At 34.7% G+C, this 17,531-nt stretch overlaps 1 protein-coding gene across 1 annotated transcript in view; it reads left to right on the top strand.

The window, feature by feature from the left end:
• Nucleotides 1–17,531, top strand: part of RYR2 (ryanodine receptor 2) — a 386,286-nt gene that overhangs the window by 226,438 nt on the left and 142,317 nt on the right. The window contains exons 25-27 of the mRNA XM_053974163.1: nucleotides 2,507–2,590; nucleotides 6,167–6,326; nucleotides 16,494–16,641. Of these exons, the coding sequence (XP_053830138.1) occupies nucleotides 2,507–2,590; nucleotides 6,167–6,326; nucleotides 16,494–16,641 (392 nt within the window). The remainder of the gene's footprint in view (nucleotides 1–2,506; nucleotides 2,591–6,166; nucleotides 6,327–16,493; nucleotides 16,642–17,531) is intronic.

Genomic DNA, 17,531 nt, shown 5'->3' on the forward strand with positions numbered 1-17,531 from the left:
ACTGAACTAAGTCTTCCTTACTTCCTTGTATTAGTCCTTGTTTTCTGATAAATGAAGTTCTAAGTTTGTAGTATTGAGTTGTATTTATCATGTAGACATCTGTTGTGCAGGGATTAGGGGCCTCTTGCTCAGTTTGTTTCTACGTGCTTGAAAATGTGGAAAAATCAGTGCACTAATCAGTTCTAGGTGATCCTTAGATGATGACTTGAATTGTAACCTATCTTGATTATTTCTTTATGAGATGTGTCTAGTCTACTAGCTGTCAATCTTGATAAGAGGGAAAAGGAAAGAAAATGTTATTTTAAAACTTCTAATAATTTTCTTTACAATTTGCATCAAATTGCATACTTGAAATAGTTGCAAAACATGGAGAATAATACTGACTGTAATTGTGTTTTCCTTCGTGGTTTGTGGCCAGTTTTGCTGCCAGACGATAGAGGTAGAAACCAAGGAATATCTAAGTCATATTATCTGATACAACATTTCTTTTCCATATACTGGGATCTTTGTATATTTTAAGTAAGATTGAATACTTTTATGAGCTATAAAAATTACATACTGTATGAAATGTCAAGATGCAGGAATGAGTTGCCTCTGAAAATGTCATGGGATTAAAATATGCTTGCTAATACTGTTTCTGCACATGCTTATATATATGTTTTATAGTTTGGTCTTGCATATTTTTCTGGTTGTCCTTGCTTATTATTTTGTGACTGACTTTCCCATTTCTGTGTATTTATTCAGTCTTGTGTGATAATTACATCTACCATTGTGACGATGAGAGCTACATTCAGCCACTTTTCGTTTTCTTGCTTAGGCTTGAAGTACTTTAATGGTATTTCAGATTCTGCCAGTACAGTCTGTCATTTTATCCTCCTGTCGTACTCTTATTTGAATTTGTTTTGTTTGGGTAGAGATAATTCCTGGCTTACTTTACAGGAAAATTAGGGTTACCAGAGCTTAGCTCCTCTGTACTGCATTTCACTATTAGATATGTTCTCCTACTTACGCTGGTGATAGCTGCATAGGAATAATGTACTGTTTATGCCAGTTGAAATTTAGCTGCATGGAGTATTCTTAGCAGATAGTGTGTTATGCAGGAAGGGGCCACTGGATATTAGTTTCCTCATTTCTGATTTTACTGTCTAATTTTAAATCAGGGTTCACAGTCCATAGAAGTAGGACTTACTTCATGTAGCTAGCACTAAAAATATGCTGTAAGAATCTCCTTGAAACAGACAATTCATCTGCCAAAAGAAATAATGTTAGAAGAGTATTTATGCTCTTTTTTTTTTCCCCCAGTCAGTTCAAGAGCAGTAAATATAGTTGAAGCATGACTAGAAAATATCATTTTAGCTAGTGGCAAGAACAAATAAAAACCTTGTTTGACACCTTTCTTCCACTTCAGGAAAATTTGGAACGGAGTCCAAGGTATTTACACCTGTGATTTCTTTTGTAATCAGTTTCTTTCAAAGATACGGTTATCACCCTCAGATTTTGAAAAAATTCTCATCTGACTCCAAAGTTAACTCTCTGACTTTTGTCTAGGAATTCTATTAATTTCAATGTCAATATTTTATTAATGTACCTAGACTAAAGAAAGACTATAAGCCAACATTGAATATAGAAGCAGGAACAAATAATTAATAATTTACAGATCAAATTCTAGAGATGATATTTAAAATTTATGGTGCTAAACAGTGTGGCTATAAGGAAAGCAAGAAGTCTGAAGTTATCAGAAACCCGGTTAGTACTGTTGACCCTCTTCTAAGTTTATATAAATAGTGTTTGTTTTCCGAAATGAGCTGAATTTTGCAGATTCAGGCCACAATGGACTGGTTCAGTGGCTCTGTGGTATAAGCCTCGTGGTAGGTACAAGACACACTATCTAGATTGAATAAGATGGCAGTTTTGGCCTAATGCTTATCATGCATTCTGCTGTCAGTTCAGTAGTGTGTCCTAAAAAATCCAGATCCAACTATTATTTAGATCTCTAAATAATAGCTTCTTCAGAATGAAAACATATTCTAAGGATAAGTGATATTTTATGCCTTTTTTCTTTTTTATAGCAGTGGTATAAGTAACAAAACATATAAAGATGTGGGTTAGAAGCAGTATGAATGAGTATGTAAGTGCTATGAATAAGTATATAAAGCAGAAATAATATTTCAAGGGCAGTGTTCAAATTTATACCTTATAGATGAAATATACTATATGATAGTTTCATTTTGAAGTATCTTACTCATACTTTTACTAAATTTTTTGGAACATCTTGCGGCATTTTCCTAACACTATCAGAAAGCTTATTACATATACAAATTATGTTGTATATGTAATATACATATATTATACATACAATATAATATACATATTTTATTGTAATTATTTCCATAGGTCTCTTTTGTTTTACAGTGTAATTTATAGGCACTATAGTGTGCCTATAAACAGTAGGAACTCTAAATATCAAAACATTATCAGTAATTAATCTCTGATTTCTGTGCCCTAGAACCCTGCTGGCATTAGGCTGTCATGTTGGAATTGCTGATGAACGTGCTGAAGAAAAAGTGAAAAAAATGAAACTTCCAAAGAAGTAAGTTGAAATTCAATGTGTCTTTTTGTTAGACAGTATGAATTAAGTTAATTCTATTTTAACAATTCAATATTTGCACTGCTAGTTTTATTAGTTCTTGGGCATGCATGTACATGCATGAATTCTCAGAAATTTTCAGCAATTTTCACATACCATAATTCACAGTTTTTCTTCCAGGTATTTGCCACTTGATAGGTAGGCAAATTTTAGGTTTTTTTGTGCTGTGTTGTAATGTCTGATATTCATAGTTATGTGTTTCTTTTATATATTGTGTGTATCACAGAGACTTTGTAAAGAATTTTTACTGTAAATTTGCCAATGTATTTTAAGGTGATGCATATATTTAAAGGTGATCCTTTTGAAAGTTCTCAAATGGCCATGACTTGAGGTGTAGAGAGCTGACTTTTTTCCAAGTGATCTGTTTGCATCAGCAATGGTAGGACTGGGCTTAGCCTGGTATAGTATAGTGGCCTCCTCTACCACAGCTCTGAAACCAGCTCTCATGGCCCAGACAAGTTGCCCTGGCTTCTTAGCACCAGTATACACACACAGAGTTTGGGAATAAAGGACCTGAGAACTTGGACACAGTTGAGATAATGGAACTTTAGTTTCCTATGCCTATCTGACAGCCCTACTGCCCAACATACACTTGAGTCCAGGGGATGAAGGTGGGCTATATGTAAAAAGTCAGAAAGGTAAATGCCACAGTTTTACTAGGAGAGAACTTTTGCATGGTCTGTTATTCCTGAATTTAAGACAGTAATTTAGTTTCCTTGGTTATGACTCTGAGCAATGGTAAATGCTGGTTGCTGAGTTCCTGCCACCAATTGCATCTCATTGCTCTTCACAGGAATGTGTTCTGTGCAGAAACGGCTGTTCCTCTGGGATTGCATGTCTCCATTATTCACTGCAATCCTTCACTGACCCATACCTTTGTATTACATGCAGTCCCTGAAGCCAGTGTAATAACCTCCAGCACTTTTAACTAAAACATGCCTTTCTTCCTTTTGTGAGCCTCATTCTGGCAAGATTACTGCAGGCTTCTAGGTAATACTTTACTACAAGGTAGCTGTAAGAACCTGGACAATCAGGCCTTTGATATCTACCACACTGCACAGATTTACATACCATTGATATTACAATTTCAGAATCCCTGATGCGGTCAGTGGCTTTGCCAGAATGAATGGGAATAAAAGCAGAGTATTAATTTAAGTTCCCTCCCTAAACTGTTGTTCAGTTTTGGTATCCCAAAATAACTGTTTATCTCTCAAGGAAGAAAAGATAGCTAGGGCCTTCTGTATTTTCATTCTGAATTTCCTGGGGAGAAGTATATGTGCATTTGCAAGATTGTTCAAGTGAATCAAATTTCCTGCTTTTGAAAAACTGCAGCTAAATCTCAAGTCTGAAAAAGTTATACTTTCTAATATAAGAAGACCAATAATGTTGAGTCTTTTTAATGTCATTAACTGTCATAACTGTAGAAACCTGAAGTCATACCATACATACAAAGTTAGAATTTTGATGCTGTGCATATAATGGATTGAAAAAGCTAGCAAAAAGGAAAGGAAAACGTTGTGGCTGTATTCTTAAAAGCTTGTGCAGGGGAGCATGACAGGAAAGAGCACAGTAATTGCCAACCTGACAAGTGTGCTAATTTCATATGTTTCACTGTTTCCATTACTGTCTTGTTTTACTCATCTCACTGAAGTGACTTCACAGAAACCTGATGAGAGGTAACTGTGAGGGCAGTGAACTCCTGTGTGGGCTTCTCTGTGGATGGCTGATTTTGGAATGATGTTCTTGAATAGCTGTTTTCTATCTTAACCTTTTTCTTTTTATGGTGGTAATTTTGAATGAAGATTCAATCTCTTATTTATATATTCAATCCCTCTTAAATACCTGGTTGTTTTAAATTATTGTTTTCAACAAATAATTTGTTTAAATGTGTTTTAAAATGGTTGTTACAGAAGAGAATTCATTAAGATTGGTAAAGTATTTGAATATTTTAGTGTGGAGTTGTGTTTTTAGGTTCCACTGTATGTATGTTCAAAATGGTTTATCCCTCTGTACCTCCCCTTGTGCCTTTTTGGTGCATCCCAGGTTTTCCCATCAGCACCTGTGTGTCCATCAATCCCAAAAACCCTGATTCAGGCCCCTGACCCTGCCCAGGTGACTTGTCCATCCTTCCCCTCTGTCTGGAAGCTTCTGCCGGGGTTGCTGGGTGACTGGACAATGGCCTGGGGTCCCTCCCCTCCTCCCTCCTAAGTGGATACCCCCGTTGTCCTTCCCTCGGAGGGCCACTCCCATGTCTTCTCCCATTGCCTGATCGGTTTCCCCGCCCACCCTATATCAGGACCTGTTCGAGCCTCAGAGCTCAGTCTCTTTTGGGACCTCTTCAAGTGCTGTCGGGCTCTGGAGCTCTCCTCAGAATCACAATAAATCTTGGACCTATCCCCAGAAGAGTGTTGCTTCCTTCCTTGCCGGTGGGATCAGCAGTGTCCTCGGACCCACGAAGGCACTCTTTAAAGCCCAGCTGGGTTCAGCAGGGAGTGCCTCTTGCTGCCCTATCACCCCGAAAAGAGCTAGCCGGGGCTAGCAAGAGATCTGCTCTTGCGAAGTTGGGACGAGACGCAGCATTTTAGGCTATAAATGGGGATAAATACTGTTTAATTTTATGGGTTTTTACTTCTCAGTACAAATAAAGAAAATTGCCATATTGTTTAGAAAATACTTGGGCAATTATTTAAACTAGCTATTCTTTATACACCCCAGGGTGTAAAATTTCAATGAGAGAATGTTGTTTATTTTCCACAGACTCCTTTTGTTTCAACCAAAATAGTGCTTTATATTCTGGAGGAAAAATAGAATCATGGGATCATTTAGGTTGGAAAAGACCTTTAATGCTTTATGTCCTCTATTGATGGTTTGCTCATAAGTAAAGTAGATTTCTATAATTAATAAAAATAACTTTATAAACGTAGCATTCCTAGGAGTGCTAAAAAAAGTGAGGAAGTTGCCTTTCTATTCTGAAGTCATGCTTAAATTTAAACATTTGCTTCTATGTTTTGAAGGATAATTAAGGTATGAATTATTATAATGACATTTTAAAGTGGCTTTCAAAACTGGTCTTGAGAAAGCCATTTGACCTGCTCTGTCTCTTTGCATCCCCTTATGCAACAAGAAGAATATATTTTCTTGTTTCAGTAGGAAGTAGATAGAATTTAATAAGTATTGTCATCTGCACAGAGGTAGCAATAAAATTGTTGATACAAGCATCTTAATCTACTACTTTGAATATGTGGCATTAGTAAAATACTTTAAAAATATTTTTAGTTCAGACCATTTTGTGTAGTTTCATTACCAGTTACTTCATCCCATCAAGATGCAATTAGCTTGAAACAGAATCAAAATAAAAAACAAATCAGTAATGAAATTTACATTATTATTCTTTATGTTCAAAGGCAGATGTCATATTTATATAGCTATGTTTTATAGATGTTACTTCTTTCTTTTGTGGTTTCTCTTAACTTTTTTTCTTGCTGGCAAGTAACTGCAAGTTCTGTTTTTATTCAACAGCTATCAGTTGTTGAGTGGATATAAGCCAGCACCCATGGATCTGAGTTTTATCAAATTGACCCCCTCTCAAGAGGCTATGGTGGATAAACTAGCAGAGAATGCTCACAATGTGTGGGCAAGGGACCGTATAAGGCAAGGCTGGACATATGGCATCCAGCAGGTAAGTACTAACTTCAGACACTTAGAATAGCACTTATCTACTGAGATATTTTACAGTTAAATGGAAATAATGGTGACACACAGTCAGGAAGAAACCGCTAGTGAATGCAAGTTTGTCAGTCAAAGAAAACAAAAATGCATAATTTAAAGCAATCTTGTTAGATAGCAGTATGAGATTCGCTTACAAGCAGTATTAAAAAACTTGGTGGTATATTCTTGTATGCTATCTAAATCTCAGGGTGAGAAAATTGCACGCAGGAAGCTAACATGCTCCAGTATTTTAGGAAATGTAAATATTTACTTTCACTAGGGCAATCATGTAAATGTTTGCAGTTCTGGGAATTGAATAATTTTGTTTATCCAGGAAAATCAGAATGTAAACTTCTAGTAATAACTTTTCTAATATCTTGTATTTCTGGCAGAAGCTGTGTTTAACAGAAGAGTTAAGTCAGGCTCAAAGTTCCAGTCCTACTTTAGTTGTTCTGCTCCAGTGAATAGTAATATTATTTGGTAGTTATCGCCAATGTGTTATAAGGGAGGGAGAGTAAGAATAAAGCATGGTGGATCATTAAAAGCAAAACTCAGGTTCTTTGGTTTCTTTAAAAAAGCCCCAAAACCAGTCAATTGGGCATAACCTGAGACTGATTTAGTATTTTCCAAGACAGTTCCTACATCAGTTTTCCCTTAAGATTTTCAATTCTTTTTTGTGATTGGTTGTGAATTTTGTATACAGAATGGTCTCTTCACTTGTGTTACTAAATGTGTGGTAGCATTTCACAGTGAAATTTTAGGACAATTTACCCCTTGGGGAAAGAATGAGTTTTGATGTTTTTGTACTGAGCATAAAAGATCATTATTTTTGCAAAAATTAAGTACAGCTGTTTTGTAGGTACGTGCCCTTGTTCTCCTTGTTTTTGACAAAAATTTGAATTATACATTTCAGTGCCACATATGTCAAATTTTGTTCTTCTACAGGAACAAAATTCATTCTATTTACAAAACTTTTGTGTAAAATAAAATAATCTGGATTTTTATATATTAAGCACTTTACCTCATCACATAGAGGTTTGCTTATGTGACAAAATATTTGCTGCATTTCAGTATTGTTCATTATAGTATCTTACTATGAAGCTGCCATTGTGTTACTCTGTAAGCTATTTAGGAAGTCTGTGATCTGTATTTAGTTCTAGACAGACAGTGAGTCAATTCTTGTGTTTGCAGACTGGAATATATGTATATTCTCTACTAGGAAAACACTGAAGATAATTCTGTGTTTGTGCAACTCCCTGCTTTCCCCAGGATCATTTTTTTTCCATAATACTGCACCTCTAAGTAAGAGGTGGCCTTTTGAAGTGCTGTTAACATTTCTGATGGAACATGAATCATGAGAAGTGTTGGAAGTGATGGTTTTCTGTTGTCAGGTAGGGGGAGGGCATTAATTAGTTTTGAACTCACTATTTCAATCCTGTATTTATGGAGTCAACGCACAATTCATTTCTAGAATGAAAAACTGTATGTTCAAAAGAAATATTTCTGATATATTAAAGAATGCATTCAAGAATTTATACCATGTCTCCCATATTTTTTATTTTTCCAGAAGCCAATAATTTTCAATACAGAACCTTACCAATTGGGAGCTTTGAAATGAATGAAAATTGGGAAATTGTTACAGCTTTGATAGAAACTTGACCTAGCCCAAAATTAAATTTAGTTTTGCAACAGAATTTATTGGTTAGGATAAAGTTAAGAAGTTTCTGGAATCAAATGAATCTTTTAGCTAATTATATTTCTAACTAGCTTTGGGAGAATCTAATCTTGTGGCTCACATGTAGTGAATAAATTTTCTTAGATCTTGAAGACAATTTAACCTACACTTTGTATTGGTGTATCTTTGAAAAAACCCACAAAAAATTTTGCCATATTTATTGGAGTGAATTTGCAGCTAAATTGCATGTTTTCTGAATTAAGTAGGAAAGTCAGTTAAATGGTGATGTCAAAGACTTCCCCAGTGTTGCTGGTTTGGGAATGATATGTAAAAGATGTAATGGGAGTGGGTGGCAATGAAAAAAATTCTCCTTTATGTCTTCACAATATTTTTATTATACACAGTCTTTATGTATGTTTCAGTGTGCCTGTTGATACAGAAGGTTTTGCATTTGAAGAGGTGTGATGTGATAGTCATAAATCATTAGTTTTTTTATGGTTTCCCAGAGGCAGTGGAGTTGCTCAAGGCCACAATTTGTGTTTTAAAAAGCACCCCAAAACCCCAAAAAACATAGATCAGACAAATCTAGTATGGGATATAACCTAAAATTAAACACTTCAGAAGAATCATTAAGTCTGTCTTATGTTCTCAGTGCTGTGCCTAGGGAAAGAGACCAAACTGACTGTTGAACCTAAAATGTTGTAGCCCTGTGAGGAGACATTTTTGAGCCTCACAGGGAGAGAGCAGAGAGGAAAAAGGAAAACTCTGATCACTGAACAGCTCTCTGTATTTTATCTACTGACTCCTAAAATAGTTGCCTGAAGGAAACTCTTGTAACTCTGGCCTTCCATAGGCTCCCTTCCTAATAAATGTCCTGCTTGTTGGATGACAACGTTTCACATGAGAATTAAATCTCTGCTCACTTGTTAAAATTTATAGTCTGGTGTGAGAAAACTCATGGCAACTAGAGGTTTTGTTTAAAACCCTTTAGCCTTGTAATTATCCATACATTACCCATTCTTCAAGAGTTTTAAAAGATTGACTCCATAGCCTCAAAGATATCTGACTAGAGAAATAGGATTTATGTATCTACATCCATTCAGATGGCCAAGGACAAGGTTTTGTATGAAAAAATTATTGGAATGTTAGCCCCTAGTTAAGTTTTCAGATATTTTTTAAGCAGTCAGTGTGTATCAAGCTCGGATTTTGCCTACCGGCTTATGCTCTGAAAGAGTCTTAGACAAATGCTTCTGCTCTAAATCTTGACTGGGCATAGGTATATCTGATACATATTTAACTGTTCTTCCTTTTCAAGACAAAGATAGTTACGGGCATGCAGAGAAGAGTCTGGAGAATTTAAAACTAAAAAGCTTAAGTGCCTATGAAACTAATCACATTTGGAGTTGGAAAGAAAATTAATTGGGGTTTTGTAGTCCTGAGCGCTTTAAACATCCAAAAATTGTTTTACTGACTAAAGACTTTTGTGTGCTGAGTTGTGCACTCTTGTTGAGAATGCAGTGTAGTAGTGCAGTGAGCAGTGTCACAGTTATGCTTTCAGCAGAGTGTGATTGTAAATGTGGACAAGAGCACAGAAATATTCATGACCTTCAGGAAGCAGATTTACAAGGTCAGCAGTGTACTTTACTCCTTAATTCCTGGCAGACAAGTTACCACAGTCTCATGGATAATTAAACAGGTAAATGATGCCCTTTTTCAACAGTAGTATGTCTTGCAGAAGCTGTCATGCTTTGGATATTGATGTTGATTTATGCTTAATTCCATAATCTTTCTCTTTTCAAGTATTTATTTTTCTTCTGGAAAAAAGACCAACAGCTGAGTTTCAGGGGTGCTTACAATATACAAATACCATTTATAACAAAGACCATTTATTAAAACACATGAAAAGAGAGCAGAAGAGTGAGGTGCTCCTTTCTGGGTGCAGTGCAGAGGTGCCTCTCATTTAGCTGGCATACATATCACATGGCAAGCTGCCAGCTCTAGATGTTGTCCATACTGTCAACGTGCTTCTACTTGACTCAAATGGGTTTATTTCATGGGCTACATTTTGTCATCCTGTCATATTACTGTGACATGCTACAGTACTGGAATTAAGTGACATGATGTTGTGCTGTATAATAGTTTCCTATTCCTATAGTTTCCCAGAGCTGTAAGATAGTTTCCTAAGGGAAAGAAGATTACAGATGTTTTAAAGTAGATGAACTAATCACTGGGAAATATGTTATGAACAGTAATGGTGCTGTGGCTGAAGGATGAATTAAATAATCTAGTAAATCTATTCAGTATGACAGCCTCATCATTTTGGGATTATATAAAATGAAAAAATTAAAGGGATACTCTCAAGCAGTTAAAGTATAAATCATTTATTTCTTTAAAAACTGTTGGGGAAAATGCCTTCCAACTTCCAGCGTTTTTTTCTTCTTCTAAATCCATTACTGCTTGTCAGGCTTTTTTCTTAACAAGATATAACAAGCTACATTTTATGCATGACTATATACAGTATTTTTGTTCTGCTGCTGCAGAGCCAGCCAGCCAGGAGAGGGAGCACAAGTTAGCTAATAAATCCTGTTTCCAGAACTGTCACGACAGCTGTGATGACATTGATCACAAACAAGTATTTTTTGGTACTGCATACTTGCAGTTGCTTAATGCTCCATGAAGGGGGAAAGCAGAAGCAAAACAGGTAGGAAAAATATGTATTTCTGCTTAAAAGAACACATTAAGTAGCAAGGGTAAGTGGAAAAACAAGCACAAAAATCAGTATGAAAATAGTTGACAGTGTCCCTTTAAGGGAAAACATGATTACCTGCAAGTTGGTGGTCTTGGAACTGGGGAAATGGTAAATGTACAAGGACAGATACAAGAATTAGATCCAGGAAAAGAAACAATATAGCCTTGCTGTAAGTGAATTAAAATAATCACATTTTTGTTATGAGAGAAGGCTTGCTTTTTTTTTTTTTTTTTTTTTTTTTTACCTTTATGGATTATGGATTTTGATACTAAGTCCTGTCATAATTACATGAGTTTTATAATTTGGTTACTTTTAAGGAATTTTTCATAACAAGATAATGGAAAAATAGCACTGAAGTATAAAAGCACATATTTGTGACTAAAAGTTCACAATCTAATGGAAAATATTCAGAATTCATATAAGTTTATCCATGAACTTAGGGTCTTTTTTGGCATATCCATGAACTTAGGGTGTTTTTTGACATTCATAAAACTGTGATTTTATGCATACAGGAGAATCCCAACATCCATATGAATAAGGAAAAGACAGAAAAGCAGAGAAAAGAATCGAGCTTAGAGATCAGAAAGCAAATGAAAATAATATAAAGTGCATTACTTGCCTTGTCCCTCTTCCTGAATACATGACTTCCAGGTTTCCTCACTGATTTTAGAGATCACAGGCAAAGATTCTTTCACATTTTGCTTATATCCTTTGCCACATAGCTTAATCAAAGGGTATCTTGCTTTTTCTTCATATTTCATTGTGTTCTAGCTAGAAAAGCTAACAATCAGAAACCCCATCTATACTGAAATAGAAAGTGTTAAGAATCTCACAGCTTTAACAATTGTTTATAAATATTGGCAACCTAAAATATTTCTTCTGCTGTGTGAAAAATTTCTTAAAAAAGATGCTCTGCAGTTCCTGTCCTAGAATAGTTGGTTGGTATTGCTAAGCAATTTTATGAATATCTTCTCTTGGGCCCAAAAATGCAAGACATTTTGGTCTTTTAAAGTCAGGATCTTATTTTTTTTCAGATTTATAGAAAGTATGTGGCATCATTAATTAAGATCAAGTGTTGGTCTTCTCAGACTGCCTAAGGCTGCAGTGCAGAAGAGGCATTGTGGTGGAAAGTCAGGCTGGGTGAAATATGCATGCCTGGGAAAAATCAAGTTGTTGCTTATTTTTTCATTAAATAAATATAAAGCCAGCATCTTGTAAAAACCACTTATTTTACCTCACTTTGACATTTTACATGATTTATACTGATATATTAGTTCCTTACATTTATAGTCAGGGCATATTCTGCTAGGCATTCCATATGGCTACAGTCCTCGGTGAAGATGGCAGAAGCTGTACACATATTACTAAGGATATACATACTTCCAAGGTTAGAACTCAGCTGCTAGTATTCCAGGTGAGGAATACAACCTCTTCTTTGGTTGGGTGAATTTGGATTATTAACGTTGCTAAGAATATGATTTTGTTGTGCTTTCTAATGCTCTGGACTTTGAAAATTACTTTTTTAGTAAATACCAATTTAGAATTGTATTTTTCCTTTTCCCCTATAAGATGATTTTTAATTTTCATGGTTTCTGCTTAAACATGAGCTGCTGTGATACGTGTGGAAAAGCTAGCCCTCTGGATAGTGAGGCATGAAAGGTATGGTGTGGGTAAATGATCCTGCTCACGGTGTCTGTGCTGCACAGGCACATGGTGGCTCACTGATTTTATGGCAGCACTGCTGGCAAGCTTGCCCTTTAGCATTTTTTGTGGGAATTGCTCAGAAATCCTTGTGACAGTGAGAGGAGTGGATCTTGCATGTCAGTGGAGATCTGACAGCAAGTGGAATCAATTCACAGCTGTGGAAGGAGGGTTTGCTAATAGTGCAAAGGGAGCTGAGAAAACAACAGCACACCTTTCTCACTGGACGTGTGCTGAAATACATTTGTTTTGTGCTTGTGGTTTAAACAGCCTTGCTTATGAGAACAAAATCATTTCAATATCATAAAAAATATGTATCTGTACAGCTCTTATACTTTAAATCACGAAATGTGTGTTCCCAACAGACTATTATATTTTTCCTGCACTCTTCCTACTATATGTTTTAATTTTTCATTCTTTTCCTATCTTTCTTTCTGTTAAGAACTTACGTTATGCATATGTTTCTGGTGACTTTTTGTTCCCTTTAGTCTAGTGGTCTGTGCTGTTCCTGAACTTCTTAGAGATTTGGGAAGGTCCAGGAGTGCACAGCTTTGCAATACAACATTTATAACTCTGAAAACTACATTATTATTTTTAGATGTCTTTTAGAGGCTTATATGGCGCTTTGTTTTTTGTTACTGAACTACTGCTGAAGCACACAACCTTATTACATAGACTGCATCTCTTAATAGGTTCTTTTAGAGCTGTTTGTAGAATTTGACTATGATTTTCTCTGCTGCTGTAGATCACATGGACATTCCTCATTTCATTCTTATGTGAGATCTGTTTGTGCAAGTTCCAAGACCAGTTGTAGGTCCAGTGCTACGAGATCAGTTATCAGTTAGAGACACATCACAGACTCATTGAACAAAAGAATGCACTTTACATCTGACATATGTTTCCTCTGAGTTACTTTGCAGCAGTGTTCTTTACCTGTCGCGGAAGTTTGAAGAGGCTTGTTGATGTTTTTTGGTGTGTGTGTTTAGGTGTTTTTTCCGTAGTTCTTTTCCTTTTATGTGCTACACGTAGTTTAAAAAACTTATGCAGTTAAATTGGCCCATTGTTGACCAGTTATTGCCTAATTGATATCCTTATATACCCTACAAAAAAGTGTATGAGTGCCCATTCAAATAGTTGTTTGTCTATCATTTGCTATGTATATCAGAATCTGTCATGTACACTGTGAAAAATAATACTGATTTTTCATGGTCAGTGCTATATCACTGACGTTTAACATTATTACTTCCATCCAGGGCACATTTCTGCCAGGCATCCCAACTTTTTATGTTTGCAATGTTTTCCTAAGTAAAGTAAATTAAATTCTAAATTATTAATGGATGTTTGTCACATGAAATGAAGCAAAGTTTTGTAATAAAATACATAGGCTTCCCCCCTCCCCTTTTTTTTCTGTGATATGATAGGTTCTGAATTAAAAACAAAAGAATTATATAAATAATTGGTGTGAGCTACCCAGCTCATACCATTTGTCTGTTAACAAGTAGCTGCCAAACAAACTGTACAAAACAGGCTTCTGAGGAATTATTAGACTGTCAAATCTGGAAAATTCTGGCCAAAAAAAAAATTAAAAATTAGGTTGAATGTTAAAACTTATTTTAACAGTCTGCAATAACATTTTTGTATTGAGTAGGAGGAACTCAGTCTTTTTGCTGCTTGGAAATGTACTCAGTAAAAATTACCACTCTTAGCTAATCAGTTTTCTTGTTGACTTGATTGCGAATGTGCAAAGCTTAATCACTGTACAGGATCATTCTCTACACTTACTCCAGAGAAGTGCAGAAGGCCATTAGTACTAAAACTTATGATGACTGTAACAATAAGAGTGCTTAATTCAGAAATTAGTAACACATTCAAAATTTAAATAGATGTGTAATAAGAAAAAAAAAAAAGGAACAAAGTTGTTAAAAGAAAAATCTTCTCTCACATTCAAATTTAAAGGTGCAGCCACAGTCTTGAATAGGTGAAAAAGGTCACAATGTTAAATAAAATTAGATCCAAGGAAAAAAATCTGTAAAATCAAGTTGGTTTAATACATTAAATTTCTGCATTCCTTTTTTTTTCTCTCCTTGCTCTCATTTTGTGATTAGCCATTTTAAAAGCACTTGTATTATATTTCATTTTATACATTGTTATCAGCTGATTGCCTGTATGTTAATTTGTGTTAGTGGTTGGTATGTCAACTACAAATGCATTAGTCTAACATTATATCATGGATAAGAAGTTACATATTTATTGTTCCAAACTTTCATATTTTTAAAGACAGTATTTCACAATGTCTTTTGGACATAGAGTGCTTCAGAGGAAATGATTTCTCTTTTTTGTGTCCCTTCAATAACAAATAATCAAATGCATAGTGTTTCATCACCTCAGATGTTAATGTGAATACTCTTATATTAAAAAAATAATCTCTCATAACATTTACTTCAGCATTTGCTTGAAGGACACAGCCCTTTTCCACATCTACCAAATTAAACATTTGACAAAGCAGGATGTCAGCTTAAGAATTTGGAATAAATATGAAAAGAGGATCCTTCAAATGGTATTAGTGTTGGCCCTGCCACTGTCCTTTCCATGGAATATAATTAGAGCTGAGGTTTTGTAATTTGTGTCCCCAGCAATGCATTATGTTTATCTTTCTGTTAGCCCTTTTAGCATGTAGGTAATGCTTGTCCCTTAATATTTCTTCTCCTAGAGGAATAACTTGTAGGACCAGATTTCATCAAGCACTGGTTTATAACTGACCTTTCAATATCTGCTCACTGTGATAAGGCAAGAGGCAGATAGTCTTGCATCTAAGCATTTAAAGGGTAACAAAAGATGCCTGCAATATTTTTTTCAGAAGGGATGTTCCATTTGTTCTCTTCTTGAAAAGATGGAATTGAAACCATATATATTCCTAAAACTAGAACTGTAACGCTGTAAAAGAAGTAAGGCACTTTCACTGTAGACACTGTCTTCTAAAACAATAGGCATTGGTCTTGGACTTCTTAATAAATCTAACCAATAGTAAAAGCCTCTCAATATCTTTGGTATTGTACTGAAGAGAACAAACAGCAGCTATTTTTTATATGATATGTCCAGTCTGTAATTTTTTTTTATAAATACAGATATTAGAAAAAAACATGGAGAGCTCTTTGCGTAGTTTCTCTCATTGCCAACAAATTCTGACAGGATGTGAGAAGAAAATATAGACAAGAAAACAATTCTGTTAGTCACTAAAAATTAGATTAGCCACTTAAATAATCCAGTTAAACACTGCTTTCAAATAAGATCATTTTGCAGTAGAGGAAAACCTAATCAATATTTTTTAATAAACCTAAAATGCAAAGAATAAACCTTACCAACACTTTCATTTCAGCTGGGGAGTGGTTAGTTTGACTATCTATTGCAAAAACTCTACATGTGGAGCACATAAATCATATTCTTGCAAACCCCTTTATTTTTGAAAAATACATGTCTTAAATAGTTTTATAGTAAGGCACAGGTTTATTACCTGATTCGTAATTTATTAATTAGTGCTGCACACATTTATTATTTTTTATTAGTAGAATTTTGTTCTTTTGTTTTTATAACGTTTGGTATTTGGGCATTTTGTGTATTTGTAGTATAGAAATGTCTCAGCTTTAGTTAGAAAAAAGTTTTTTGTTATGGTAACAAATTATGAAATTATAATTCTTTTGACTTTTCTGCCATACTCTTTGGATCTATCCTTGTTCCTGTGGTTTGTACTGTTACTTTATTTAGTAAATTTGACAGAAACTTAGAGCAGGTATAAGACACCGAGCTTTGTTTATTTGTGTGTGTCAATTTTTTTTTTAGTGAATTCAGTCTTGTAATTTCTAGACTATTGCAATTTCTCTGATTCTTTGCCATATTTGAAGTTACATGATTTCAGTTGGTGTAACAGTAAATTTTGTGGGGTTATTGAAGCATTATCTTGTCTGTAAGATAAAACACAGTTTCTGAAATGGAATTGATTTTTCATACTAATGCAGGATGTGAAAAACCGACGAAATCCTCGCCTTGTACCGTACGCTCTTTTGGATGATCGAACAAAGAAGTCCAACAAAGACAGTCTTCGGGAAGCAGTCCGCACCCTTCTAGGCTATGGTTACAATCTGGAAGCTCCTGATCAAGATCATGGTAATTAATTTTTGCTTTTTTTCCTCAAAAAAAGGTTAGAAATTTCCACTCTGCTACTGAATTTTTTGGTCCAATAAAACATTTTGAATGGATGTTTCCAAATATAATAGGTGCTTTTCTCTTCTCTTCAATCTTAATTTCTTTCTTTCCTTTTTGTTTCCTTTCCTTGCCCTGTGGCCTCAAATGAATATTTACAAAATGTAACATTTTTACATTTTAAAGCAATTATTTAAAATTTAAACCAATCCACACCATTTTTGGGAATAGTTTTTATTTAATGCTATATTTGCTATTTCAAGACAAAATAGGAAAAAAACCTGTAAACTCAGTAGGTATGAATTTTATATTCCTAAAATTTTAACTTTAAATAATGAAGATTGTACAGTTTGTGTACAATCTCGTATTTAAACACTAAAGATACAAGATGAAATTTTCTAAAATGAATGATTGCAAACCAAATTTCTGTGAATGTCAACCTGCAAGTCTATAATTAGTTTGTTAGAGCCTTTAAGTTTCCTGGACTTCCTCAGGTCTTGGAAGTTGAATTGGACTATTAGTAAATTTTAATTAACTTTTTTTACAAAGTTTTCTTTGAACTTGCATCATTGCCAGGTTGAATGTTTTATTGATACCGTGGGCAGTATTTTCAGTTTGAGATATCCTGCAGAAGAAAAAAATATCTGAACTAATAACAACAAATTTTTAAAGAAAGTACACAACATTTAACTCAATAACTGCAGCATATATAATGTTAAGAAAGTACAAGAAATCAGGAGACATAATGTACAAATAAAATAAATAGATCTAACCCCTATCAAGTCTATTTTAGAAGTTCACTTAAAGTTAAGGAAATATGGAATAATCAAAATTGAAACTAGCATCTTTATAAT

Source organism: Vidua macroura, chromosome 3 (genome assembly GCF_024509145.1).
Source record: "Vidua macroura isolate BioBank_ID:100142 chromosome 3, ASM2450914v1, whole genome shotgun sequence".
Lineage (NCBI taxonomy): Eukaryota > Metazoa > Chordata > Aves > Passeriformes > Viduidae > Vidua > Vidua macroura.